The 27,517-nt window shown below is 37.7% G+C and overlaps 2 protein-coding genes across 2 annotated transcripts; both read right to left on the reverse strand.

Annotated features, from left to right (window-relative positions):
* Nucleotides 1-1,369: 1,369 nt before the first annotated feature.
* Nucleotides 1,370-5,757, reverse strand: LOC139143110 (layilin-like). Its single transcript, XM_070713269.1, has 4 exons — nucleotides 5,422-5,757; nucleotides 4,315-4,595; nucleotides 1,828-1,898; nucleotides 1,370-1,446 (listed from the first exon to the last, which is right to left on the reverse strand). The coding sequence occupies exons 1-4, from the start codon at nucleotides 5,755-5,757 to the stop codon at nucleotides 1,370-1,372; spliced, it is 765 nt and encodes a 254-aa protein (XP_070569370.1).
* Nucleotides 5,758-5,787: 30 nt separating this feature from the next.
* On the reverse strand, nucleotides 5,788-19,462 carry LOC139131345 (glycine, alanine and asparagine-rich protein-like). The gene is made up of 3 exons (XM_070697362.1): nucleotides 19,408-19,462; nucleotides 17,246-17,331; nucleotides 5,788-6,206 (listed from the first exon to the last, which is right to left on the reverse strand). The coding sequence occupies exons 2-3, from the start codon at nucleotides 17,315-17,317 to the stop codon at nucleotides 5,802-5,804; spliced, it is 477 nt and encodes a 158-aa protein (XP_070553463.1). The 5' UTR covers nucleotides 17,318-17,331; nucleotides 19,408-19,462; the 3' UTR covers nucleotides 5,788-5,801.
* Nucleotides 19,463-27,517: the final 8,055 nt, after the last annotated feature.

Consider the following 27,517-nt stretch of genomic DNA (forward strand, 5'->3'; position numbering starts at 1 on the left):
GGTCTATGCCCTCACCCAGGCTAAGTTTGCATAATTTGACCCTCCCCAAAGGGCAGGTTTTTATTAATAAAATCACCCTTTCCAGTTTCTCCTGCCCACCCCCACTCATAATAATTGAAAACCACCTAGCTATAATATGAGCCATGGAATATGCTGCTATGAGGATACTGCGTGGGTAGAATGTGATTGAATTTTGACATTGGAGGATATGATTTTAGCATAAGAATAATGACTTATGCTTGCCTTGTATTTTTCAGTTATTGTTGGATAATGCAACTCTCAAGTAAGTTAATGCATGGGTGTTTGTACCCATCAAGCCCAAAAGTAGGAAAATGATCAATTATCTTTAAAACCACCAGATTTGATTGATATTTGGCCTAATTATTGGAATTATTAAATTCTTTAAAAAAATGTCTGCCTTAATCTTGACGAGTTGAGTCCCGTGACCAAATCTGATATTTTCCCGCCAAAATTTACGTCTTTATTAATTTTAATATTCCAACCGTAAACCGTTAAATTTTCTTGATTTTCTTTGCACTTTTGAAACGACATTTATCATATTCTTCAAAAATACATGGCACTCTTGAAACTCTATCTATACTTCTTTCTGATATTCCAAATATTCATGTAAAACGTCAAAATATTGTATTTGTTGTTTTTTTTGAAGAAATAATATTCAAAATTCAATAATTTTTGCATCTGCCACTAGTTCTAACACAAGTTCCAATCCCATTTTACATTAATTGGTCATAATATTTTAAATATTTTAGTGTTTAACGGTTGGAATATTCAATTATTTGCAATATATAATTTTGGCGGGAAATAACAGATTATGGGTCACGTGACCTGACTTGGGTAATATATTATGATAAATTTCAGCTTAATCAAATGCGAAACATATTTTTTGGCAATTTTCACAATTTTCTGACCAGTCTGATTAAAAGATATCTTCAAACTGATTTTACATGTATGCAAGCCTATGCCCATGCATTAACATACCTGAGCTGGAGGTATGGTTATGCTTGAGTTCGCCGACTCTTTGATTCACCGAGATAGGTTCTATTTTCAACTCGTGTGTGCAAGTTGTGAAACTACAGATACCGATCCAAATTTTAGAACAAAGTATCATTGTCACAGCCATACATTCACACTATCAAAACTGCTTTCGTATAGACACTCCAACTAACAAAGTAAGGAACATACACTGCATTAGAGTCCAAGAAAGAAAGCTGTATTAGCCAATGGTAATTATGTGACAATCGCCAATTCAATAAATGGAAAATGAGTCATGACGTAAACCTAATGTCCATATTAGTGTCAAGTTGACTTAATTCAGTGTCGGTACAATGGAATCACATCTACATTGGTCTTAATCTCCTCCACCGGGCATTGGTTCCGGTGGTAACTCGGCACATTGTTGGCACTGTACATCTCTGTTGTCACAATCTACAAAAATGGAGACATCTCGATTTTAATCGTGGTATTCACATAGATACGAGTGAAATTCAGCAAAAGAGAACAACTGAGTATGTAAACGATTGGAATAAAATTTTATACACAATCCATTAATGGATCCTAACCCATTTATATGAAAATACATCAGACAGAAAGACAGACAAATTAAACACTGACAAGCATTGTCACAATTACTCTACATGAACTTCTCCTGACGTAAATGTAGCAAAAATGAACGTACATACATACATACATACATACATACATACATACATACATACATACATACACACATACATACATACATATCTTATGCAGTGTTATGTCTATTGACGATCAGCAAGCAGTACATAGATATGCTTGAATACTTACTGTAGTACATGCAAATGTAACCCATTTCCATCGAACAAGCGAAGTCGTCCCATTTGTAAGATTTAGATTTACTGTAAGAAAAAGGAGAGGGTAGGTTAACCGTAATTTGTGTCAAAATAATGATTATGACAGTTTTAACTTTGGTAGAACCGACTTAAGATTAAATCAAATTACCTTTTGTACAAATGTAATGTTTTAATGTGTTATTTACATTCTGAGATTTCTTGACAAACAAAAGACTTAAAGAAAAAGTCTGTTACTTTTGTTATTGATTACGATCAGGAAAATATGTGAACCCAAATAATGTTGATTAAGCCTTATATGTACAGGCTGAATATTGAGTATCTCGATATGCTTTGTGGAGTAGAACAAGAAAATTTAAAGATAATAAAAAATCATTCAAAAGTTACAGCTACTGACATTTTAAGAAATAACGGTACAGAACATCGTTACCAAAAAAAATAGCCCGTGTTAACATCAAAATTTCAAAACTCTAGATGGAAGTCTTAAGTGTTTATTTTAAAATTATATTTAAAGGTATAAAGTATGTATAATTACACGAGACACACCTATGCTAAAATGGCCAAAATGTTTATTCAAGGGTTTAAAGGGAGGGTGACGCCGGAACTGCGCGTGTGCGACTTTCTTGTTTGCAAACGATGTACTTTATGCATGATATCAAGATGCATTGCGTCAACATAGCTGCAACATAGTTAACATAGTTTTACAAAATTCATTCTTAACAAACGTACTTTCACTTTCATCAATCGCCAGCGTACCCTAGATCCAATGTTTACATCGGTCGTAGGGGTCCCTGGCAACCTTTTAGCGGAGCTCCGACGACACCCTCCCTTTAACACAACTCTGATTCGCTATCTATCATTAAATCAACCTAAATACCAATTAACGAACATAACTATTTTTTTCATCTTGTTCACCTTTATGCAGAGGTACATTGAATAATTTTCATTAAGGGTGATCGAGCCACTAAATTTTTTACCAACAATTTTCGTTAGTTTTCTCTAACAGTAAGACTTATATGTGAGGATGAGATTATGACAAAAAATCACTATGTCACCAGATTAATTTGGCAGCAAGAAGGATTTGAAATACACCCACTTTATCCCATTCGAATGACAGAAATTATGAATCTCCCGTAAGCGTTGCACAACCCGATATATTTACTTTCAATTCCTTTCTTCAAATGCTGCACTGTTTTTATTAATTTACATGTGAACCGCATTGAATAATAAATGAAAGTTTTAGCTATAAATTATTGTTCAGATATTGCACATTATATGCATCAAATAAAAATATTGGCCTATTTACAATGCTTCATTGCTTAACATCAACCCCTCCCAATATGTGAAATGGGAAAAATCACAATTTGATGAGAGAGATGTCCTTTTCAAATTATTTTGTTGGGATTTTTAAATACTTTGTAAATATATCGACATTCAAATATTAAAATTACAACTCGAAGACAATATAATGGTCATTCAATCATCACTTACAACGTCCGCTTTCATGCTAAAAGCCCTGTCAATAAGTTGTATGAAGATAGGTTTCCATTAAAAAACCACGGTGTACTTTTTACAGTGAGCACGGTCCCGTACAGTGGACGCGTGCGTCGTAGAGTGCGCGTTATATTTTTTGCAGCTATGATGACGTAGCAAGTGACTCGATCATCCTTAAGACCATAGGGGAAAGAAATAAGTCCCCTGGGGTGGGGAGGGAGGGTTTTTTTGTGCAACGGTTTTACCTTATTTGATTTTATTAATCTTGACTGTGATATTTCAAATAAAGAGTTCAACTCCACACTGTCTGACTGTTTTCTTATTGCTACAAGTAGCAAATTTAAAATAAAATTAAAGTAAAATTTTACTGCGTGTGTGACGGCTGTGGTGTTGACTCAATCACTTAACCCGCTGATACGGACAGCGGATTAGCAAGTTGGCAATGTTTTCGGAGCAATTGCAGTGGTGTATACACAAGTTGGAGAGGAGATAAGGACTTGTCGGTAATATATAAAGCAGTCAGACGGTGTGGAGTTGAACTCTTTATTTGAAATATCACAGTCAAATTAATAAAATCAAATAAGGTAAACCGTTGCACACAAAAAACCCTCCTCCCCACCCCAGGGTCCTTTCATCTGTTCCCTGTGCTTAAGACCTATGGTCCATATCATTACTATACGTGACAACCGCACTGAAATACAGTGGAAGGAACAAGGAAACCTCTTGTAATAAGGGCATTAAAGAAAATTCTTTGTTTGCCGTCCTTGGATTTTTCGAAAACCTACCGGCCAGCCAGGGAAAAAACACACAGAAAAAAACACAATTCATTAGCTGAATTTTTATTTGGTTTCTTTTGGAAAAATAATATTTTCATTTGTAATAGTGATAACATTGTGTTTGTTTTCTTAATTTCTCTGAAAACCTACCAGCACGTAGAAGGCAAATAAAGAATTTTACTAAAGTGCCTTACCTAATTGCCACACAGTCCCTATTATTATGACTGTGGTCACCAAACCAGTTCTGGTAGCAGTTTCCTGTTAGGACTGTGCCATCACGCCAAGAAAACGTTCCTTCCATATTGCAGTCGTCAAGGCCAATCCAGAACCCATCTACCAAATCACCGACGTTTTCATTTTCAATGTTCGTCTCCAGTAGGTTTTGAACGTAGTACGAGTCTACTGTGGCCAGCATCCCGTTGTCTGCACGACAAGCTGCCCTCGCATCGCCATAACTCAGCTCGTTAAGGAATATCTTGTATTCAACACAAAGACAAACTGGCCCATTGGCTAATTGGTGATATAAAAATATAAAATATGTTATTGGTGTGTGGTAAAACATCTACAGACATGCAGCTGCACTTATACCTTTTCCAGGAGAAAAGGTAGTAAGCAAAACGTGATCTTTGTTTTTACAACGATTTGTACGGCAGGATATCTGCATTATGTTTATAGATGATCACGTGACATCAAACAAACGCCGAAGAAAAATAATGGGAAAATGACACTGTAAATCTTACTAAAGGTAGAATGCGCCTAATAATGTGCCTCTTTTCTGATCTACCACTTGTAGTGGTTCATTTAATTTTAAACTTCTTGGTGTAAGTAAACTTTTCATCCCATGTAGTTAAACCAGGGATGGCGGCAATTTTAAATTTCCAATATCGGTTAATCTTAACTATTTTCCCCCAATTTTAATTTTTGAATTTGAAAGAAAAATGGTAGAAATATTCCTTGAAGAAAGTTTGAGCAAAAATTTTAAGTCTTTCTCTTTCTAGGTGCATATTACCTTAATACAAAATTTTGAGAAAGATACAATTTGAGTTTGTTGATAAAAAGCAATTATGAATGAATATCGCTACCCCATTACCTTGCAGAGGCATTTAATTGGGTTTATATAATCTGGTATCGATTGGCAAGCAGTTTTTGTCGGATCTATTCGATGGTAACTTTTCAGAACAAAATGCGGTCTCCATGGTAACAACTATGAGTATTGTGATGGAAAACTAACTATCTACAGCTCAAGACATGTGTCATGATTCTTTGGCGAATCAAACAAACAATACAAGGTAAAGCCTTGCCTTCGCACTGTCCTTCTTTTCCGTCGCTATCTTCAGAACTACTAGAAGACCCTCCCCGTCCGTTTCCTCCGTTGCCACCTTCAGAACTACTAGAAGACCCTCCACGTCCGTTTCCCCCGTTGCCACCTTCAGGACTGCTATCAGACCCTCCACGTCCGTTTCCCCCGTTGCCACCTTCAGGACTGCTATCAGACCCTCCACGTCCGTTTCCCCCGTTGCCACCTTCAGGACTGCTATCAGACCCTCCACGTCCGTTTCCTCCGTTGCCACCTTCAGGACTGCTATCAGACCCTCCACGTCCGTTTCCTCCGTTGCCACCTTCAGGACTGCTATCATGCCCTTTATGTCCGTTTCCCCCGTTGCCACCTTCAGGACTGCTATCAGACCCTCCACGTCCGTTTCCCCGTTGCCACCTTCAGGACTGCTATCAGACCCTCACGTCCGTTTCCTCCGTTGCCACCTTCAGGACTGCTATCAGACCCTCCACGTCCGTTTCCCCCGTTGCCACCTTCAGGACTGCTATCAGACCCTCCACGTCCGTTTCCTCCGTTGCCACCTTCAGGACTGCTATCAGACCCTCCACGTCCGTTTCCTCTGTTGCCACCTTCAGGACTGCTATCAGACCCTCCACGTCCGTTTCCACTTTCAGGACTGCTATCATGCCCTTTATGTCCTTTCTCCCCCTTGCCTCCTTTTCCCCACTTGCCTCCTTTGTAACCTCCATACCCTCCGTGTCCCCATTCTTTGTTGCCTTTGTTATCAGACCCTTTCTTTCTCCATTTTCCCTACAAAAAAGTATATCTTTTGAAAAGGTGACAAAATGGATGTTATAACGTGCCTCTCATATCGAACGCCCTGCGTCCTTAGGGATCCAATGGTAACTTTTGGGTGATGTAGTGGGCCACGTAGTAATATCATTTGACTGAAACTTATCTAGTGCTGCTGTAAAACGTGTCGTTTTTAGCTCACGTGTTCACACACGTGAGCTAATGTCATAACGATGTCTGTCTGTTCGTCCGTGTTTTTGTGTGTGTGTGTGTGTGTGTGTGTCTGTCTGTCTGTCTGTCTGTCTGTTTACACGATAACTCAAAAACGCCTATACAGATTCAGGTCAGATTTAGTAGACAGGTACCATATGCTACTTGCAAGAACTTATAAGATTTTGGTTTATGTGGCTTGCATATTAATGAAGTTATACGATGTCATTTTTCTCATATAATGGTTTCCCTACACTACAAATTCTTCTGGCTTGAAATATAACCACTTGGTTTGTATGTGGCTTGCAGATGAACCAGTGTGAATATGTTTGAAATATTTCGGTTTGCCCGAAATCCACTAAGATTTTTTGGTTTGAAGTCACGCCACCACAAAGAGTATGAATGGCATGTATTCATACCAATACATAGGTGGCTTATTATCAAGCCCGTCATGGCATAAATTTAAGCCGAATGGCTTCTTTTTAAGCCCGTCACAATATAATTTTATTGGTTTAAATTTGAGCCACTGGCATCGTTGGTTTGTTTATATGCCGACAAATTCATTGGTTCATCTTTAAGCCAACGACAAGTGGCAACTTTGTGAGCATGGTTTAAGTTTAAACCATTCAAGCACTTGAAATTAATCGGCCTGTTTTCAAGCCATTGTCATGACAGTCACTGGTTAATATCTAAACCAGAATTGTACATCACATCACTACATTGATAACAGCGAGGACGGTGCGCATCAATGCCTGCATTCAGTGCGACAGATTGATTAGCTTTATAATATTTTGTCGTACGATACAATTTTTTGGAAGTTTTCAATTGAACAGAGGATATGAACTTGCTTCAAGTAGGCCTCTGTGGGTAGGCCTACATGAATATCAAAACAATAATTTGAAGGAATTAGGCCTAATTGACAATACTGAAATAGCGTTGTTCGCAAATGACGTCATTTTTCTTCATTAACATGCAAAAATAAATGTCGGATTGTCCGCATTTTCCGAGAGAACAACGAAAGTAAAAACCACAATAATTTATGGCTCAGACTATTAACATTGCAACAACAAACTTTGGTCGAATTTCAGGCAGCGATGTCGCTCGCGTACAGCTAAGCTTATAGTAACAAACCTGAAATCGCGATCAACGCTATTATTGGCATTTCCTGATTTTTTTCCAAGCCACAGCCTTGATCTTGGGATACCGGACAATGCCGATGTATTTTATTAATAAGGACATGTTTGAAACGGATGTCCCATGCCCCTGACGTGTGCCAAAAACATGCAAGCCACATCACAGCTGATGATATTGGGAGCCTGTGTCAATGAAAGTTAACGGTCGCGGTCATTTCGTGACCTTTGACCGACGGTTCACTCTTTGTAACTGTACGCTCTAACATAGTCCAATTTTACAAAATGATTCGCCTGGCCAATGTTAACTTCGTTATAGATATTATATCTCCGTGACATATGTAAGAATTATGCTGATTGATCGTACTCTTAAAGTCACAGGCTCTTGAGTCAATGCAGGCGAACCGCTAGCCGCCACTGATACAATAAAATGATTTTTATTGTATCAGTGGCGGCTAGCGGTTCGCCTGCATTGACTCAAGAGCCTGTGCTTAAAGTGACCTCTTGCCAGTGGAATCCGCACCCTTTCACTTCAAAGAGAGTGGCGTATGAATTCCTCTGTGAGTACAGATCGCGCGCCAAGCCACAGCCGAGCGAGATACAGCCGAGCCGAGATGGTACTCTACGATCGTCCAATCTTTCCGAACTCCATTCCGAACTGCGGTAGTCCCGTCAGTTTACCTCCAAAATTTCCCATATAACAGTCGACAGTAATGGCTTCCATCACCGATGAAATATGACTTCGGAAGAACATGTTATGTGCAGCCATGGAGAATCTCTGCTACCTCCATTGTACAGACGCTGCGAAACTACATACCGGTATTTGCGTTCATTCTATGTATGGGACTATGCATGGAGGTAGAAAGAAAGAACCGACGTCTTTGGAAACGAAGGCAAGTAAGCTTTATTCCATGTTATATTCCATGTAAGATGTGCAAAGTCATTCTCATTTAAACCGGGCTTGAATTTGTTCAAACACGTCGATCGTGTTCCAAAAACATTTCTGGGAGCCGCCATTCCAACTTCCGGTACAACTCCCTGAGTGAAACACGGATGCCCTACGCCCAATGTTTATGGAACGCGATCGACGTGTTTGAACAAATTCCTAACCCCATAAACGACAAAGTTAGTGTAGTATAGTGTTTGTCTTCAGTAGTGATAAATCGGTACGACCAAATTCAGGAAATGTAGCATTTCACATCAACACGCCTAGTCCAGTGGGATGCGCTTACTTGGAACTCCACAGGGCCGTCGGCATTGTAGCGCTACTTTCAATATAACAAACATAGACTGTTTCATGGATGATATTTCTTGTTTCTGTTGATAATTACCTCAGACTGGCAACTTAGATGATTTAATACAGTCAGGTATACCTCACAAATCATTTGTCAAAATGACGTAATGGTTGATTCTATTATTCAAGGCAAATTTATTTTCACAGCTTGATTTAACTTTGGTCCTTGAACATCATTGCTTACACAAATCCTGTGAGCCGTCCTGTCATTCAAGACACGTACATATTAAAGTGATTCATTTTCAGCAGATAGCTTCATGTACAAATGTTGACCATTGACTTCCATTTACCGGTAATAGATACTTATTTGTTTCTTTTTCAACAGATGGTCCAGGGCGTGATATACTTGATACAGACTGCCTTCAGCTCCACAAATTAACAATGGATTCTCTGAGTACAATGTGGAAACAGAATGAAGACTCTGCCCTCAGAGATGGTGAAATGCAGAAGAAAGTGGCTATAAAAGGTGATCAAATATCGTTGTGTGCAGCAATAATAATAATGTCAGACGTGAATGTTCCTCATATTACTCTAACACTTTGGGTTTTGTTCGAATTTCAGCTGTTATTACATATCTGTGACGTATCTTTGTCGTAGTCACACAACAGACATGATAAGCATTGACACTTATTATTGTTATAATTTAAGGTTATTCACAAAATTCTGTGATTTATATCCGAGTACATCATGCAGCGGAGGTATTTTCCTCAAAGCTACGCGTCTCAGACAATGCCATTTTGTGAATAACCTTATTATTATACACCTTTTTTAGTCCAATTTTTCCACAAAAATCAAAATTAAAGCATTTTTGGGGTGCCTGTCGCGTACTACACTAGACAATTGCAAGAAAACACGTTCAGCATGTCGGCTAAGTGCACGCAACGAAATTTCAAACCTGCGCAGCACAGTGTACATGATAGAAATTGTACGTCAGCAGCATAATTTAACTCTAATTGCACAGGGTTTTGATTCACCACTAGTAACATTTTGAAGTACTGAATGTTTGGAAGTATACTTTTTGTTAAAAATTTAAAACCATCTCTCCTTTTTCCCTGCGCTGACGTAAAGGTTTCTTTAGGGCAAATGTCAAATAGCGTCCAATAACACCAAATGTACTCTGCCACAAAGTTATTCGACTCTGCATCCTCTGATACTGAAACTTACTGTACAACAAAACTCAATAGGTTACAGAAGCAGGTGTATAATAATCAATCACATGAGGGGAGCCACTTGCATGCACCTAGTTTATGATACTGAATCTTAGTCTGATGTATAGAAGTAGAATATGATTAACATAATTTACCATTTTCCTGATTGTTAAACAGGCATCAAATTTGGGTTCTCAAGAGTGCCTTTTGTGGAAAAACTGCAGTTGGACAAATGGTCATGGTTTTTTTATGTAAGTATTGCTTGTTGAAAAAATTTGTTGCTATAATTCAGTGCAAATTAGTAAAGGCACATTAGCTGTAAGTTTTAGCAATTTTCAATCTTCATTTTGTGTGTACAAACTGCAGTTTCGATAGCTACCGGGTATATAACAGTCTCTTGAATACCAATATTCTGCTTGACAATGTACTGTGTACATGTTTCAACAACCATTGTTGTTGTTGACAAATGAATTCTATACACCCTTTGCGCCTAGCGCCTGTCGCCAAGGGGCATGGAACTATGGGAAAATACTAACCGGAAGTGGGGTAAAACATACGACTCCTATGCTTTAATACGGAAAGGTGCGATTTTCGAGCAAAAAAAGTGAGTGAAATCGAAGTGCATATTTATGCTACAACAAGAAAACACCTAATGGTGCATGAGACTAGCTCTGGTAAGTGTTCGTGTGCATTGAGTAGCTCCATAATATTTTATAACTGTAGATATCTGCGATTTTCGGCCTGCGAAGCGGCCAAGTTGTAGACTCAATACGAGAGCGGGTGATGCGTACTGTGTCACAGTGCCCTGCTGACAGTAGCGCCGGTATGTTGACCGTGTACTTCCCGTAGGCAAAAGAGACCCGTAGTAGCACAGCGGAAACAAATTTTCCCGAACGTTCAATTTTTTTTTCAAATATTTCAAAATTAAAAACGCAGCAATGAAAATATAAGTCAACAAAGTATGAATTCGTTAAATTTTGAATTTTTTACCTGTAATTCTGAAGATTTTGACGTACCGGCTATGTTATGCCATCATACGTTGTATATAGCGCACTGTAAGTCTACAACTTGCCTGTTTCGCCTGTCAAAAATCACCGATATCTACAGTTATAAAATATTACTGTGCTAGACAATGCACACAAACACTTACCTCAGCTAGTCCCATGCACCACTAGATGTTTTCTTGTTGCAGCATAAATATTCACTTTGTATTTCACTTTTTTTTCGCTCGAAAATCACACCTTTCCATTTTAAAGTATAAGTCGTATGTTTTGCCGCACCTCCGGTTAGCATTTTCCCATAGTTCCATGCCCCCTCGCGACAGGCGCAAAGGGTGTATTCCAGACTGAAATTTGATTTTCAACAATAACAATGCTACATATACACATGTGAACTGGGTTGATAATGTATGTTGGACATTCATCGAGCCTTAAGAAGTAGAACAAGATACTGCAGTTTTTTGCACAAAATAAAACTACTTGGAAATTGCCAAAAGTTACAGCTGATTGAGCTTTCAACATTCTGGAATTGATTTCTGTCAGATTCAGTAAAGGATTTCTGTGTAACACTGCACTGGAAAACTCTTACAACCCTGTTACCTTCTGAAGGCTGGTTCAGGGATGTACACACAGCTGTACCAGCCCTGAGAAGCAACAGAGACCACCAGCTATTAAAATAATATCCCCAGTATAGCATAGTCAGAAAAATAACTAGCACAGCTGCATTTTACATCCATGTACCTAGTGTGTCACAGTCCAGTAAAATAGTTTTGCAAATAGTACATGCAACATGGGTTTGAAAAAATGAACATTTGCTTCCAAATCAACCCTGTAGAAGCAACGTGTACAGTTCTGTAATGGGGAAATTCCAACATAACTGGTACATGAATGTCTGCATAGGCACAATTGCACCGTGTGTTTACAATAAGGCTGGTACAGGGAGGTGAGCTTTTATGTGACCAGGTTGAAAAGGGGCTAAAAATTTCAACAGGGCTGGTATGTGGATGTGTTCATCACTGTGCCACAAATGCTGAACCACCGGCCCTGGTACAGGGAGGTGAACAGCTTCTCTGGCACAATAATATAGTGCTAGGCACATTACATACCTACAGCACACATTCCTATATCAGGGCTGTGTGAAAATGACCCCTGCTACAGTGTTGTCAAGTACATAGGTGGTACACAGTTGTGCTCCTCAAAGCTGTGCTAGGATGTTGTACAAGAACATGGCCATGCCAAATCTGCATTTGTCAATTTGTTTCAAGATATAAAGGCAAATATGGCAATCGATCACTCTCCCATTCACATGAATCATATGTTTACTAGGTTTATTAAGGCTTAGTTATGTTCTGATCTCCACTAGCCACAACTTGGGGGCTTCCTTCCAGCGTTTTTGTTCTGCTTATCAACTACAGTTTCCCATTCAAGTCATTGAAACATGATGAAATCCCCAATGTTAAGCTACTCAGTACAGTATGTACATGTAGCATTGTTATTGCTGAAAATTTCATTTAGGGCCGGACAAGAATTCATTTGTCAATTATAAAAATAATCAAATATACAGGCTATGTTTAAAAACATAATACTTGGCATTTTAGTATGCTGTGGAAAGTAGGCCAAGAAACTGCAGTTGATAAACAGTACTGAAATCCTGAAGAAGTTTCTGGTAATGCAGCCTCATTTACTTATTTCAAAATACATACATGAGAAGTATATCATCAATGATGAGGGTTGCATAGCCAGGGTGATAAAATGCTTTCTCAAAGGCCTAGTAACTTCTTTGCAAGTCTCAAAAGGACATTGCACTGTGACTCTTATATCTTGCCTTGTTATAAATTCATTTTGATACTCTTGAATTGAAATTCATTATCATGAAATTCACACCATAGCTTTACACATTTTTGCCAGTGCACTGTTGCAGCAAGCCTATGACATTGACAATAACTTGTAAGAGCTATCTTTGTCATGCTTAGAGACTTGCCCTGAGCAGTCATGTCAGATTATTGATGCACCAAGAAAGACTTGATAATCGGTTCCTGCAGTCAAATATGTGTTTATGAACATGACTGTAATTTAGAATGCTACCAATGAACATTCCAATATACATGTACAAATACCCTAAACGTACCAGTTTCTAGGCCTTGCCCTCATTGTACTAGTAGCTGGGCTCTAAGTGTTTTACCAGGATCTAATCTTGTACCTCAAATTTTGAATGTTTGCATCTTTTATATTCCAGGATGCTGGAAACTCGCATTCTGTGGACGAGATGCAAAGCAGCAGCCCTGTTTAGGTGTGCTCGTCTATGAAGGAGCAAGCAGTTCACTTTGTGTCGTTTCTTGAAGGTGTTATATTCTGCAGCATGGAAAGAGACAATGTTGTGCTAGGTTTGCTTAGTTATGTAGGGTTTCAAACTTTGATTACATCAGAAGTGTGAAAGGAACATTTCAATTTGTAGAGTATTCTTCTGGCTTGACAAAGCTGGGATGTGAAGTAAATGGGCTGACAATTATGAGTGGTCTGTAGTGTAAGGGGATTTCCCAGTGAAACAGCTAGCAATTTTGCATCAGATGCATGAGGTAAACTTTATAACATCACATTATGTTATCAGTATGATTTTACAAGTAGCATTCATAAGAATGTCATTTTTGGTATTCCCTTGTAAGTATTAGATTTAATTATGTTGCAACAATTAATATTTCATTTCTTGTAAATTCCAATAAATGTTAGTCTGAAATTCATTTTGATGATTGTTGTTGTTTATTTTTTAATGTAGCTTGCAGGATTTCTAACTACTTCAGCTGTATTTTGTGTTTCAGATTTTTTACAGTCCTGCTTTGTGTAGCTCCATCACATAGAGGACCCAATAGGCCATTCCATTGGATGAAAATCCTCCCTGTGTCTGCAAAATTTGAAGAAATCCAATTTAAATTTTAAGGATGGTCAGAAATAATTATTCCCCCCCCCCCCCCCCCCCCCCCCCCCCCCCCCCCCCCCCCCCCCCGGCAATATGATTCATATTGAACTGGTTTGTCAGCAAACCATACAGAAGCCCTAGATTGGCATGCCTAGATTGGCATGCCTGCAAGCCAGCTTGCAATGGCTTGTTGGTAAACCAGAGGAAGCCTTAAAGTGGCTTGCCTGTAAACCAGAATTAGTCAGAAGTTGGTTTGTCAGTAAGCCACATTGCAGCAATATTAGCTTATCTTCAAACCAGATGGAACCAGAATTGGCTTAATGTTGAGCCAGAGGAGTGTGATATTGGTTTATAAAAAAGCCACTGTTCAGTATTATCTGGTATATGGACAAGCCACAGTATCCTAAACATGGCTTGCTAACAAGCCTAGTTCGTATAATAGTGGATTGCCTGTAAACCATTCTTTAGTACTAACTGGCTTACTGGCAAGCTGAAGTGATCTTTACTTGGCATGTATATATGCCGTATCAAAACCCAAACTGGCATGCACAGAAACCAGACTTGGCATGCCAGAAAGCCAAATATAAGCCAAAATTCAGAACTCGAAACAATCCGTTTACTGACAAACAAGCCGGTTTATTTTTGGCTTGCATTTAGCTGGCCGGCAAACCAGAAAAATTTGCAGTGTATGCAGACAGTATTGACAGTGTCGACATATATCAATAAATACCGCACAAAATTTCATAAAACTTTCTCAGTTGACAATCTCAGAACATTATAATGATACTGTGAGTTCCATGTCAATTATCTGCTCATTTGCATATTTAATGAACTTTTGTAATCAGTGACATAACTCTTAAATTCCTGCATAAAATTTGATGATACAGCCAACAAATATTGATCTGATATATTTAATTGTACTGAGAAATATTGAGCAGTGTCAAGTTAATGAATAGCTCATTTGCATATTTATGAAGTTTTATAGTTAGTCATATAACTCCGAAATAACAGCACCAAATGTGATGAAATCTGCTGCAGATACTGATCCGACAGATATCTAACTGTATTATAAAGCATTTAGTAATGTCAAGTTAATTAAGTGTTCATTTACATATTTAATGAACTATGTAATTAGGTATATAACTCTAAAATTACGGCACCATATTTGTGAAACCTACAGATATTGATCTGATAAATATCTAATTGTGCTATGAAATATTGAGCAGTGTCAAGTTAATTATGGGTTCATTAACATATTTAATGAACTTTAAAATTAGTGATATTACTCCAAAATTACAACATTAAATTTGATAACACGTGCTACATATGTTGATCTGATAGATATCTAATTGTCCCATGAAGCATTGAGAAGTGTCAAGTTAATAAACAGCTCATTTGCATATTAAAATAAAACTTTGTAAATAGTGATTTAACTCTAGAGTACTGTGCGAAAGTTGATGAAACCTACTACATATAATTATGTAACAGATATCTGATTGTTCTGTGAAACGTACTACTATTAATGAACCTATTTTAAAACACGTGAGCACATTCAGTTCACATCTGGTAATTAGCTTATATTACAAACCTCTGGTAAAATATTATCTAGGGTCTATGGTTAGCTAGAGTCAAGGGATTCACTCATTTAAGATTTAGCTAATTCAAACACTTGCCCGCCGAGGAATGGTCAAAGTGCCATGTTAATAGCTAAATTAAGAACCTGCTAAGTCAATTTTCCAGTTTGCAAAAAGCCATTCAGCTAATTCAATGTGTCTTACAGTATTCAACTTGATTCAAATTATTAACTCTTTGAGGGCTGTAATTTTTTCCCGCCAAAATTTTAGTGCAACATTTTACCAATTTTTTTATGAATTTTCCTGTACTCTTTTATCATTTAGGACCAAATGGAAATCACATTTCATTGGCTACAGTTTTTTCTGAAAATTTTGGCAAAAATCTGAGAAAAATTGACTGCGGTTTAGTTTATAAAGGAGACAAAATAGACTTTGGCGCTCAAAGGGTTAATGTGCCATCCCAGTACGAAAATCGGTTTGCTTTTACGGAATTACGTTTATCACTCGATGGAAGTGAGGTATTGTTTGTCGTTTGGAAATACATGTATAGCGAAAATTTGGTATGAAAATTAAGTGGGAGAAGCATGTAATACAAATATTCTAATACCCCAAAAGTGACACTGTGCCCTCGAGGAAGTTGGCTCGTTGTCGTTGTGACGGATGGGTAAGTAGTCACCTGCATGATCTAAAATAATATTTAAACCATTTGACATGGCGCTGTCATTTTATTTAAATTACATTCTCTGTCAGAAATAGGTTTTGGAATAAATCCGTAACTCTGGTAACTCCAGTAAGCAATGATGCATACTGTAAGAACTAAGACCTTGCTCATTTTTGCACTCAGAAACTCTCCGAGTCACTGTCGCCGTGCATTATAGATGTAGAACACTAAGAATCTTGTAGTGCACATTTATTTTGATGTTCGCATGCCTTACTTTGAGATGGACGAATATCCTGAACAGAAGCAGCAAAGGCATTTTTTAAAGATAAACCCGTACAAACATTTAGTATGTTATAGAACGTTTACACAGAGTCAACTCATATATATTGACCTTCGTGTTTCCATGATTATGCTCGTCCGGTGTCATTTCTTTGACATACCTGAACTTATTTTATTCAAACTTGGCATGAGGCCAAGATGCTATAGAGTACACACATATGAACTTCTCTTTGTTTTACAACACGATCCAATAAGGCCATCTCGACTCTTGTCAACACAAATCTTATACGTCAAGAGCCATTCCTCTACTGAACAGTATGATGTGCGCCTAAACATTTGTATGTGTGTGTTTGTAAATTTGCTTCACGACATCATGTAATATGGACCTGGTGGCAACTATGTTTTGACGTTTGTCATGTGAATACCCTTCACACGGATATAGCACAATAGCTCCATTTAAAGCTTGCAGAAGAATGGCGTATGAAAGAAGGCATGTACTGGCACTTCTCGTTAAGTGTACGAAAGTTATTCATGAGTACCCATCTTTGCTCTAGTGACAAGCCAACTGAAATAGTTTTGGATGGATACATAGAGATACACAAGTTGGTACAGACAAAGTTATTGAAATGTGTTCTACGAGAGAGGCAAAACAGGGTTAAAGCTGAGTCTGTGCTAAGGACGAGTTGAAAAAGGTCGAGTAGGAGGGTCAAGTTGATTTTAAGACAGAGTTGGTTCAGGCGAAGGTGAGTTCAGAGTGTTTTGGCCGCCTTGACACGACCACAGAGTCAAAAAATAATTAATGAACTCGTTTTAAAAGCAAAAGAAAAGCATGTTTATGTTTGTACTTACAGACGTTCCTTGTGTATCACTGATGCAGATGACAAATATGAAGACCACGAAAAAAATGGCGCACAGCTTCATTGTTAAGGCGGTGTCTGCAGATTTAACATAAGAAATATATGGCAATCGATTATCGTTGTCTATGCCATACGACCAATGTAAACACTGTATCCAAGATACGATGTGATTGATTAAAGTTCAAACATGTCTATCATAATCTACTTCGTATAATGTAAATGTTGCAGCTATGATGAGGTGCATGTAGATATTGTGTACGATATACATTGTTTGTAAACAAGAAACTCGCAAAGGCGCAGTTCCGAGTTTCCCTTTAAACTAAGAACAAAACAGTGAGTATCGCGAGTGCATATTAATGGATAGATTTAGGTATACTTCTTTTTTTATATTCTTTGTCGATTTTTTATTTCATGTTTATCGCTGCTGATGTAACACATTTGTGATTACTATGTTTTTACAATTATGATTAGTGCTGGCGTTTTTGTTGAAGTTAAGGTTCACATTTATAACTTTTACGGACAATGCTACACTGAACACGATTGGAACTAATTTTGGATAATTGGATCTTCACATTTTCAAATGTCTCAGAAGTGTTAGGTGCCTTTAGCTGAAAGTTGCAATATTACAAATTACTCATAAAAACGAGTGTGTAACTTAAAAAGAAAAGCAGATGAGCTTACATTTGCAGATTACACGGACATTACTTCACAATCCAATTATTCCAAATTAGTTCCAATCGTGTCATTAATGTATGAGTTCTATTTCAATAATAAGTTCGATATTTATTGAGGTTTAAAAATGTCTGTGCTTAAAAATGAGAGGTATTTGTTTAGCCTAATATTTGGTGACTGCCTTCTCAGGCAAAAAAACCTCGGACCTTGAACAAATTCTACCTTAAAAACAGTAAAACCTCTGTAACCAGAAAAACGTCTTTCCTCGAAAGGTTTGATAAGTAGTGTAGAAGGCGACTCGAAAGTGAAAGACTTAAACGTTGCTGAAACTTTCTTCAAGGAATATTTCAACCGTTCTGCAAAGTTTGGAAATACACTAACTATTTCAACTTTTCCGTTTCAAAATCACCAACAATCGGGAGGGGGGGGGGGTCACCGTGTAAGGTTTTGTACTAGAGAAACAAATTACCCAAGATTTACCGATATTTGAAATTCAAAATGACCACCATCCCTGTGTTAATGTGTGGAGAAAAATAAAATTGTCAATTTTCAAAAAAGCAAAAAAAAAAAACAAAAACAAAACAGAACTGAGACGGCGAACAGTTTTCTTACAGTTAGCTTCAAAATTAAACTTAACAAGGTGGTATATCAGAATGTCTGTCCCCGAGGCGCATTCTACCTTAAGGCAGCTGGTGTTTCGAAATGGAAAGTTTTAAGCTTCTGCTCAAACTATGCTCCAGGGGAGTTCAAAACCATTGTCTTTGTAATCAAGGGTCACGGTGCAAATTGTAGTATCAGACAAAGTATCTAAAATTTACCGATACTTGAAATTTAAAACGGCGGCCATTCCATAAACATTGAGTTGTCGATATTTACAACAACATGAAGGAAGAAAATTTATTTTGTTGCATATCATTCAAAAAACCTTCACTCCAGTAGGCCAGCTTAGTGGTTTACAATACTTTCTGGCAACCTTAACTATTTCGTACAATTTCAAGGCTTGCGCGCTGACAAAGCTTTGCGTTATAAATTTTGCGATTATCAATCATTTACATCTTACTCGTATAAAAGTAACATCTGGAAGTTACGCAATGTTAAATTTTTCTTGATTGCATATATTTGTGTCGAGTTGACTGCTAAAAGATCATCAAACCACAGTGGTTAGATATTATGAATCAGAACATTTTGCAAAATTGAAAGAAAGACTTACCACTGAATTAATTATTAAAAAGCGAGACAAACCCAAGACAAGACGAAATTTGCCGAAAGGGTTTATCAACATTAAACTATAAAGCACTGGCAAGCTTTCATCTTGAAATTGAAATAGCACGTCCACGGACAACTTTGATATATGTTGGATTGTTTTATGCGAGTGAAGACATCAGAAAATTTGCAAGCCGTAGTTACCTCAGAAAACGATCACATTTTTGTGTTCGCACGCTCTCTGCAGGATAATGCGAGATAAACACATTAGTTTCTTACCTTTCTTTAGAAGTCAGACTCCACCAAACCCTGCTTCTTTGTCGTTGATGTCGATGGAGAAATCGAACGGACACTCGATTTATCCACCGTTATGCTGTCGTGTCCTTTCTCCATTCGTACACGTAGCCGAAAACCTTTCGTCAATTTTCAAACCGTCATTAGAAAATATCCTCAGCGAAAATATTGTTTAGCTTATGTTTAGGCAACAAACCCGTACGTTCTCTTCGAACTTTAATTAACTTTTAATTTATTGAGGTTGATTGCGTTGTCTATTGGCACGCACATGGCGCACGAACACCACGTGATGCATACACTCTCGCCTCAGCGTCCTACCGTACAACTCTTTGTTCACGCATAATCATCCAACCCGTTGAATTAAAACGATTTAGTTTGTAAACTTACCACATTTGAAGGTAAATATATGCTATGATTTTTGATAGTCATGTATTCGTGTTGACACTATTAATCTTGAACTGTAACTAGCAACAGAACGTAAACGAACATATTGTCGAAGAACAGAACACAGGAGTAAACTGTCCGCGACAACACCATGCAAACATTAATGTGCATATGATACGCATATACGTGGGCACGATAAATTAGCCAGGGTGTGGTAGGAGATGTCGCTTACGCTGCATAGTTACATGTTCAGAACAAATTAAAATAGCGATAAAAATATGTAGATAGTTTTCCTCAATTTTTACGGAAATGTTGTCTGAAATGTTATTGCCGTTCGCCAGGTAATTATGCATACACATTGAAATTTCCATAAGTCTATTCAAAGAAATATGTTGTATGGGCTTTTGCTATTTTTGGCAAAAATTAAAGGAACTGGAGGGAAGTGTGACGAAGCTACAAACATCGAATCTGCGTATCCGATGTTATGGGTTTGTCTCAGATTTCCATACGGCTTGTTACAGACAGCCATCAATTGTTATCTGTGCACATTCCATAGCAGTTTGCCGTTCCCTCCTCGATCGAATAGAAAGAAGACATGTGACATGTTTTGCCTCGATTGTCGTCGTCCATACACTGTGTTGCAATCTCAAAGCCAGGTCTCTTCCAATAGAACTTGTCAATAGCTGGCTAGCAGTGCTATGTAAGACTTTTTAAAATGATGAGATGATGCAATTGATGAGACATCCATTATTGCTCTACAACGAAATTCAAAGGCGAATTTTCGCACAGAATCACGATTGGACCTGATAAGTTGACCGACGCAAGTCCCTCTGTGTCCTTCGTGGCTTATTCTCGGTATGACAGAACGGAAGTGGAACATTTTAGCGTGTGAAGAAACGAATTACGTCCAGAGTCAGATACGACAATAACCACGAAACCAAAACAGCGTTCATTTCATTCAAAAGTACTTTTTATGGCTGTCCGATGCCGATGTTGAACAAATCATATAAATTTTCTATCCAGTCTGTGACGCTTTTTACCCGAACAGTGTGTTTTCCATTGTGAAATGCCCGAGGGAAATATGTCAATTAAACAAGGAATCTTATCAGCAGTCGCCGTGTATAGATGTGTCACAAACAACGCTCTCTATTATTTAATAATGTACTGGTTCCCAAAGTCATGTTAACACTTATCAGACACGTTCAACTTGTCAACATGAATTTTATGGACCACATTGTCAGAAAAAAGTATTCTGTATCAAGCAACAAATGTGTGTGGAACTCGTCACTCACAGAAATGACATCCACAGGAAACAGAATGTGGATTAAAAATTTCTTTTCAAAGAGTACGTTAAGAAAGAGTATTCCAATGTAATTTTTCCGGTATGTTTATGAAATATGTTCATTTTGGGAAAATCATACATGTATAATCTGTTGATTGCCTTTTCCCGCGGTTTATGTCAATTTACTTTGATTTCTTTTGTATACTATAAGTTTTATGAGGTTCGAAGAATTATTTATTTTCAGTAAAACGGTTTCTCGTTAAAGTGTAAATAAATAAATAAATAAATAAATAATGTTATAAAGCATGACTTCTTTTTTCCGATATAGATTTTATAGTTCAGTCGATCTTTGCCGTTATGCCGGCCAACAAATTATTTCAGAATCAAAGCATTGTCCATGTTTTTTACCCTTTTTCACGCCACTTGCGATATTGGCTTTCAACAATGGTATAAACTTTGGTCTTATTTAGAGTGGTGCATGGATGCAATTTACTTTTTAATTCACCTACAACATAGCACCAGTGACAGTGTAAATGTTGAGAGAAACGTTGGAATGTATTTTGAGCAAAGACTAGTATACGTGCTTCTAAGCTCAACAGCCATATCTACTTCGCTGTTGGACGGAATAGTTATGCCTGACAAACGAAATTTCCCACGCGATAACTTTTCATACTGTCATATTATTTGACACTCAAGTACAATACTTCACCGAGCAACTTTTCCTAAAAATCGTGCCGGCTTTGCTGCCAAGACAAACAGCGCCCTCTGAAATCCGAAGGAAAGTGATTCCCTGATATTTAACAGAGTCAATCAGCTCCAGACATAAAACTTCAGACATCAGACATGACAGATTGATCATCAGACATCATGTATAGGCGGACCAACACTACCGGAGAAGAAAAGAAAAATTACATGGCAATTGACATTTTCTGTAAAACCCAAAATTTTAACAAGCAGCGCGGCATATTAGTTTTTTGAAGTTCTGTAAAGCATAACTCAAAAATATTGTTTATTTAATATATATTCATTTGACCACATTTAATGAGGGTAGCCTGGTAAACCCGAAAGAGAGTTTATCTTTCCGGGCTACATAATGCAAGATGCGAGGTACATAAATATTCCACATTGATAAATAATCATTAGCATAGAATTTAAATACCGAAACAATTTGCATAAATGAATACCAATATACCTGGTATCTTGAACTAATACTTATCAATTATTAATCCTTTTATAGTATTACAATTATTAATCCGTTTAACACGATTGGAACTAATTAGGGATAATTGGATATTCATATTTTTTAAATTTCTCAAAAGTGTTAGGTGCCTTATAGCTGAATGTTGCAATATTACAAATTACTCATAAAAACAAGTGTGTAACTTAAAAAGAAAGGTAGGTGAGGTTACATTTGCAGATTAAATCGACTTTACTTCACCATCCAATTATCCTAAATTAGTTCCAATCTTAAAAGTAGCGCCAGGGTACCGGTCCCGAGAGATAGGACAAGAAAACATTAGATGTACCTTGTTCCCTGACAACGGGTTTTGATACTACTGTGCCTTGCCGAGATATATTCGTCTGTGATCAACACAAGCGTGCAGGTCTTGGTATTGACAAGCTTCCTACAACTAGAAAGAGGCGTTACTATGATAATCGGATGAGTTAGATACGCTCACGCGAAAATAGTACACAGACGAGCGGCTTTTGAAAGAATCACAACCGATAAGAACAGTGGATGAAAACCTTAGCATGTGATTGAACCTTAGCAACAACTTGAGCCCCGTCGTCTTGCCTTAGTATACATGTAGATTAGTGTCGAGCTCGATGAAAGCTAGCAGCGAAACAAACTGGTTAATAACCTCACAGGAGACTGGCAACATAATATTGTGAATGAAAGCTTTCAATTAATTACATACTGACATATGTGCACGGTACAGTCTTCCTAACCAACGCATGAGTGACGTGACGGTCCTACAGTATGTGTGCAGTCTGTTGCCATCAGCTTCAATCGCATGGACAAATCAGGATAAGCAGATACATCTAGCACTGTCTTTATGGCGTCGTGCGATTGGCACTTCTAGTTCTGCGTTTAAAAAGTCACTGATGCCATTTCTGGTTTTTTTACTGCCGAACTTTGATTCTCAGTCAAACCTTTCATGAAAAAGAGCCTGCTAGAGGTTGCTTGTAAGCTCGGGCTTACCAGCTCCATGGATATGCGCAGCAGTGAGATGGAGATATGTCAATGTCACTGCGTAATATCACAACTGAGATAGCTATACATTTTGACATGGGTATGGGAATATGCCACAGGGAGTGATTTGATGGGGATATGCCACTCAGTGAGAGATATTTTTTTATCTCTCATATCGAAGTAAGGTTTAACATCAATGCGTATGTAATGTACGAGTAGGCGTTATGCCTTTTGTGTCTTAGACATTTGTAGTGGCGCTGTGTATTTGAAGCTGTGACCGTAGATTTTGTCTGGCCCGATGCAAAACATTTGCGGTGAAAGGCAATTAACATACCATTATGCAAATATTTCAGATACATAACAAATACCTGAAATTATGATTTTCACTATTTTTACTCAAGCTTAGATCCGGGAACAATTTACCAGCAATATTTCTCATGTGAGCATGTAGTCTATTCGTTGAGAAAGCAGCATAAGGGCTACACATTATGTCGCCATAGAAACATCCTCAGTAAGCTTGAAAATCACTACCCAGGTACTTTCAGTAAAAAAAAACATTATTCATCTGGAGTGAGGACTAAGCACAAGGCTTTCTTAAATTTGAGTAACACTGAGTAAAGTCTTAGAACTTTATTGGGGTGCCACACACACTGAATGGCTCAACACATAGAATGTGACCTAGGTGTCTGACGCCATCATAATAGAAGGAGAAACAAATAATTCTTTTCTTTGCGCTATGGGTTAACTTTCGACTGCACGAAAGTTGGCCCTCGTTCTGATGTTGCTGTCATCGATATTTGAAGAGGTTAAAAGTTTGGGTGGTTTGTTTAATTAAATGCTCCCATAGCATGTTGTAATCATTCTTCACTGTAATCCCGAATGAATGTCAGTTATATTTACACCCTATGCATCGGAGAAATGACAAAAACGGTAACAAAGGGTTGCTGAGCCGTTACGTACTATTGACATGCCTTTGCTTGCGCGTGGCGAGATGAAACGTTTTCGAGCACCACCTGCTGACATCACAGTTGTCACTGGGAACAGTTTTAGTAGTTCCTGAATAAAAACCTGTTTCACATTAACATTATATTACCGTAGTGCGCATAGCATAATAAGATTACGCCCTCAATATTGACTCCCCATTTTTGAGAAATTCACGGGAGTTGTGTGAACAATGAATCGATAAGAGCATACGTATCATTCGTTCCTAGTGTTATGTATCAGTATGTTTAACACATGTGAAATGACAATGGTACAGTTGATGTTCAATAACCGCAAAAATTCAACCTTTTGTGTGTATCTCGGTCACCTGTCACAGTTAGTTATATTACCCACAATGCTCCGCGGTCTGTACACACTGAGGCCACTCATTGAACTGAAGCAAATTTCTTCTGTACACAGAACAGCTTGGTCCATATTTCTAAATTCTCACAGCATCGTTTTGGTGGACATTTTATTCTCATTTCCCAATTTGAATGATGAGAAGATGAAACCTATAGCCAAGGAGGAGATAGCAATTTTGTAATGTTTTTAACATATATTTTCAATAGCCATGAACAATTGCAAGGAAACTAAGGGCATAAGTTTCATCTGTGCAGTCTGGTCCCCTGTCCCATTTCTACCGCTGGCTGCGCTGCTCACGAAAACAGGCGGAGAAAAAGTATGATTTCAATTTTCGAAATACGTAACGGTGAAAATATTTCTCAGACCAAACGCTTTAAAATGAGCTCCCCCCCACAAGCTGTAGATCAGAAAAGAATGGTAAAAGCTTGAGAGTCCGAACATCTGTCCGTGAGGCGCATTTTACCTTAACACTAATCTCATGGTATTTTAATCATCTTGACTCGGCTAATGTCTATTGAATACATCGTTCGACCCGATTAAACAGTACTGTACCACAAACAGCATTGTACAAAAAATGCTTGCAATAATGTTGTTAAGTCAGCTTATTTTCAGAGAATTCATTTCTGATCAATTAAGGTGTTCCCTTTAAACGGAATCGTTGTATTCTATGCCTATCCATGAATTTAATTTTGACATCACAAGTCAAAGCATAGCTTAGCAAAATATCGGCTCGGTCTTAAAGGTTGGAAAAACAAATCGTCTGAACACACGGTGTAATCGAGTGTAAAATATAATATCATAAAATCGTGCAGGTCTCCAGGATTTCACAATAAGGTTCATAGTAGTCGAATTTTTTGAATTGAAAGGTTTTCAATTTATGGTAAAGCTGCTAACCATATTACACAGACGGTATAGCCGACAGCTTGGTTCAATTATTCATAGAGATACCAGACAATTGCCGGGAATATTTAGTTTTCTGTTCTGAAAGCAAGTGACCATCCGTACCATTGTGTGAAATTTTGCAGACGACAATTTCGCGAAATGTAACCAATTAAGCGCAACCGCCAAAAATCATCACTGTTGAATGGGAAACATACGGCTCTCTAACAGGTCCAACAGTCACAAAGGACCGTAGGTTAGCCTTATCATAACTTTCTTTTCAAGTCTATCAAATGAAGTTTGATACATTGTAATTTTAATGACACGTCATCATAAACGTTGTCTGACAGTATAAATCAGTGTATACTCACTGCCACTTTTCAAGTTTGAATTTACCCACGCAAGAGACACACCTGTCACCTGTGCAGTCGAAATTAGGTAAGTTAATTTCAGGCTAGATTCCAAAATCTGGGTTACAGTATGCTCATTGTCGTTGATAAACACAGAAATCTGCAACCCTTTACGAGAGCGCATTAGTGTGGTTCACAGTGATTCCTGTTGACATAAAGAGCATGATAATAACATTCCGTGTATGATAATGACATTGGGCACCAGTACATAATCGAATCCGTTCAGCAAACTTAAATGCTAGACAGCTGAGCGTTCAATCATATTCAAGGAAGTCGTGCGAGACAGATCAGGAATGACACGATCACAACCTGGATAACGACGGTACTGCGACGTATGTGTGTTACGGAATATCATATATTTATTAACTGTGAGCGATGTTGGATTATTTTCACTTCTTCTTCCACTTGCCAATACCTAACTACCTTATACGAACTTATGCTTTTCTTGCCGCTGGCAAGAGTGACTGATCATTATTTTTCCTCTTTCAGGGAATGCCTAAAATGATGCCAAACGCCGTCTGTTTACTTGTGATTTCTCTACTCGTAGGACTAAGCCAGGAGACCTCGATTAATGTCGTAAGTAGATTTACTATGGTGATTTGTCTAACCACTTGGCTTTATTCATTCGACATTCCATACTTCAAAATTTCACATTCTAGTCTATATATACGTCTACTTCGAGAGGTTCTTGTTGTAAATTGTAAAGGACAAGAATTACTGGACACTTCTTATATTTTTTCTAATAATTCATCTGAGAACATTTCATCTAAGAAACACTGAATTTTACGTATTTAAAGCAATCTTTCAGCGAATCGGATAAAGTCGCTTTTCTTTCAGCTTTTCATTCGTTAATTGTCACGGTGTTTGATTGAAAATTAGCTTGTGTTTTTTGACTACTAGAAACATGCTATGTGTACATCCTCGACCCCGCTTGCAGCCTGACAAAATTGAACATTTCTATGAAACATTTTAGGGCCTGTACCAAATATTCGAGTTAAAAAATTCAAGTTTACAATGTTTACCATGCACAGATAACATACACTGTTTCATAAATTTTGGACCTCATGCAATCTGGGAAATTTAATCTTAAGTGACGGTGCTGTTAACATAGCAGGGTAGCAGCTTTCTCTTACATTGCGGTATTGCTTATTTGTTAAAGTTCGAACATCGAGGATATTAAAGGATGCATGAAACTTAAGTAATATATGACTTTGTTTTTGGAGTAATTGTTATTGTTTAATAGATAGATAGATAGATAGATAGATAGATAGATAGATAGAAGATAGATAGATAGATAGATAGATAGATAGATAGATAGATAGAAGATAGATATAGATAGATAGATAGATAGAGACATAGATAGAAAGAGACAAAGATAGAGACATAGAGACAGATAGAGACAGATAAAGACATAGATAGCTTCAGACTTGGATAGAGACATAGATAGAGACATAGATGGAGATATAGATAGAGACATAGATGAAGACAGATAGAGACACAGATAGAGACATAGATAGCTAGAGACATAGACAGAGACATAGATAGAGACATAGAGGGGAATGTTGTTTTAATGAATGGATGTGATTATTTTAATAGGGGCTT

Source organism: Ptychodera flava, chromosome 1, assembly GCF_041260155.1.
Source record: "Ptychodera flava strain L36383 chromosome 1, AS_Pfla_20210202, whole genome shotgun sequence".
Taxonomy (NCBI): domain Eukaryota; kingdom Metazoa; phylum Hemichordata; class Enteropneusta; family Ptychoderidae; genus Ptychodera; species Ptychodera flava.

Bases quoted from the DNA above. Each gene is read 5' to 3' on its own strand.
- LOC139143110 (XM_070713269.1), bottom strand. From the start codon at position 5,757: ATGATAGCAGTCCTGAAGGTGGCAACGGAGGAAACGGACGTGGAGGGT. The intron at 4,596-5,421 runs GCAAGGCTTTAC...GTTGAATACAAG, and splicing joins AAAAGAAGGACAGTGCGAAG to ATATTCCTTAACGAGCTGAG. The intron at 1,899-4,314 runs GTAAGGCACTTT...TTTTTCTTACAG, and splicing joins AGGGACTGTGTGGCAATTAG to TAAATCTAAATCTTACAAAT.
- LOC139131345 (XM_070697362.1), bottom strand. From the start codon at position 17,317: ATGAAGCTGTGCGCCATTTTTTTCGTGGTCTTCATATTTGTCATCTGC. The intron at 6,207-17,245 runs GTAAGTACAAAC...ACTTTTTTGTAG, and splicing joins GTGATACACAAGGAACGTCT to GGAAAATGGAGAAAGAAAGG.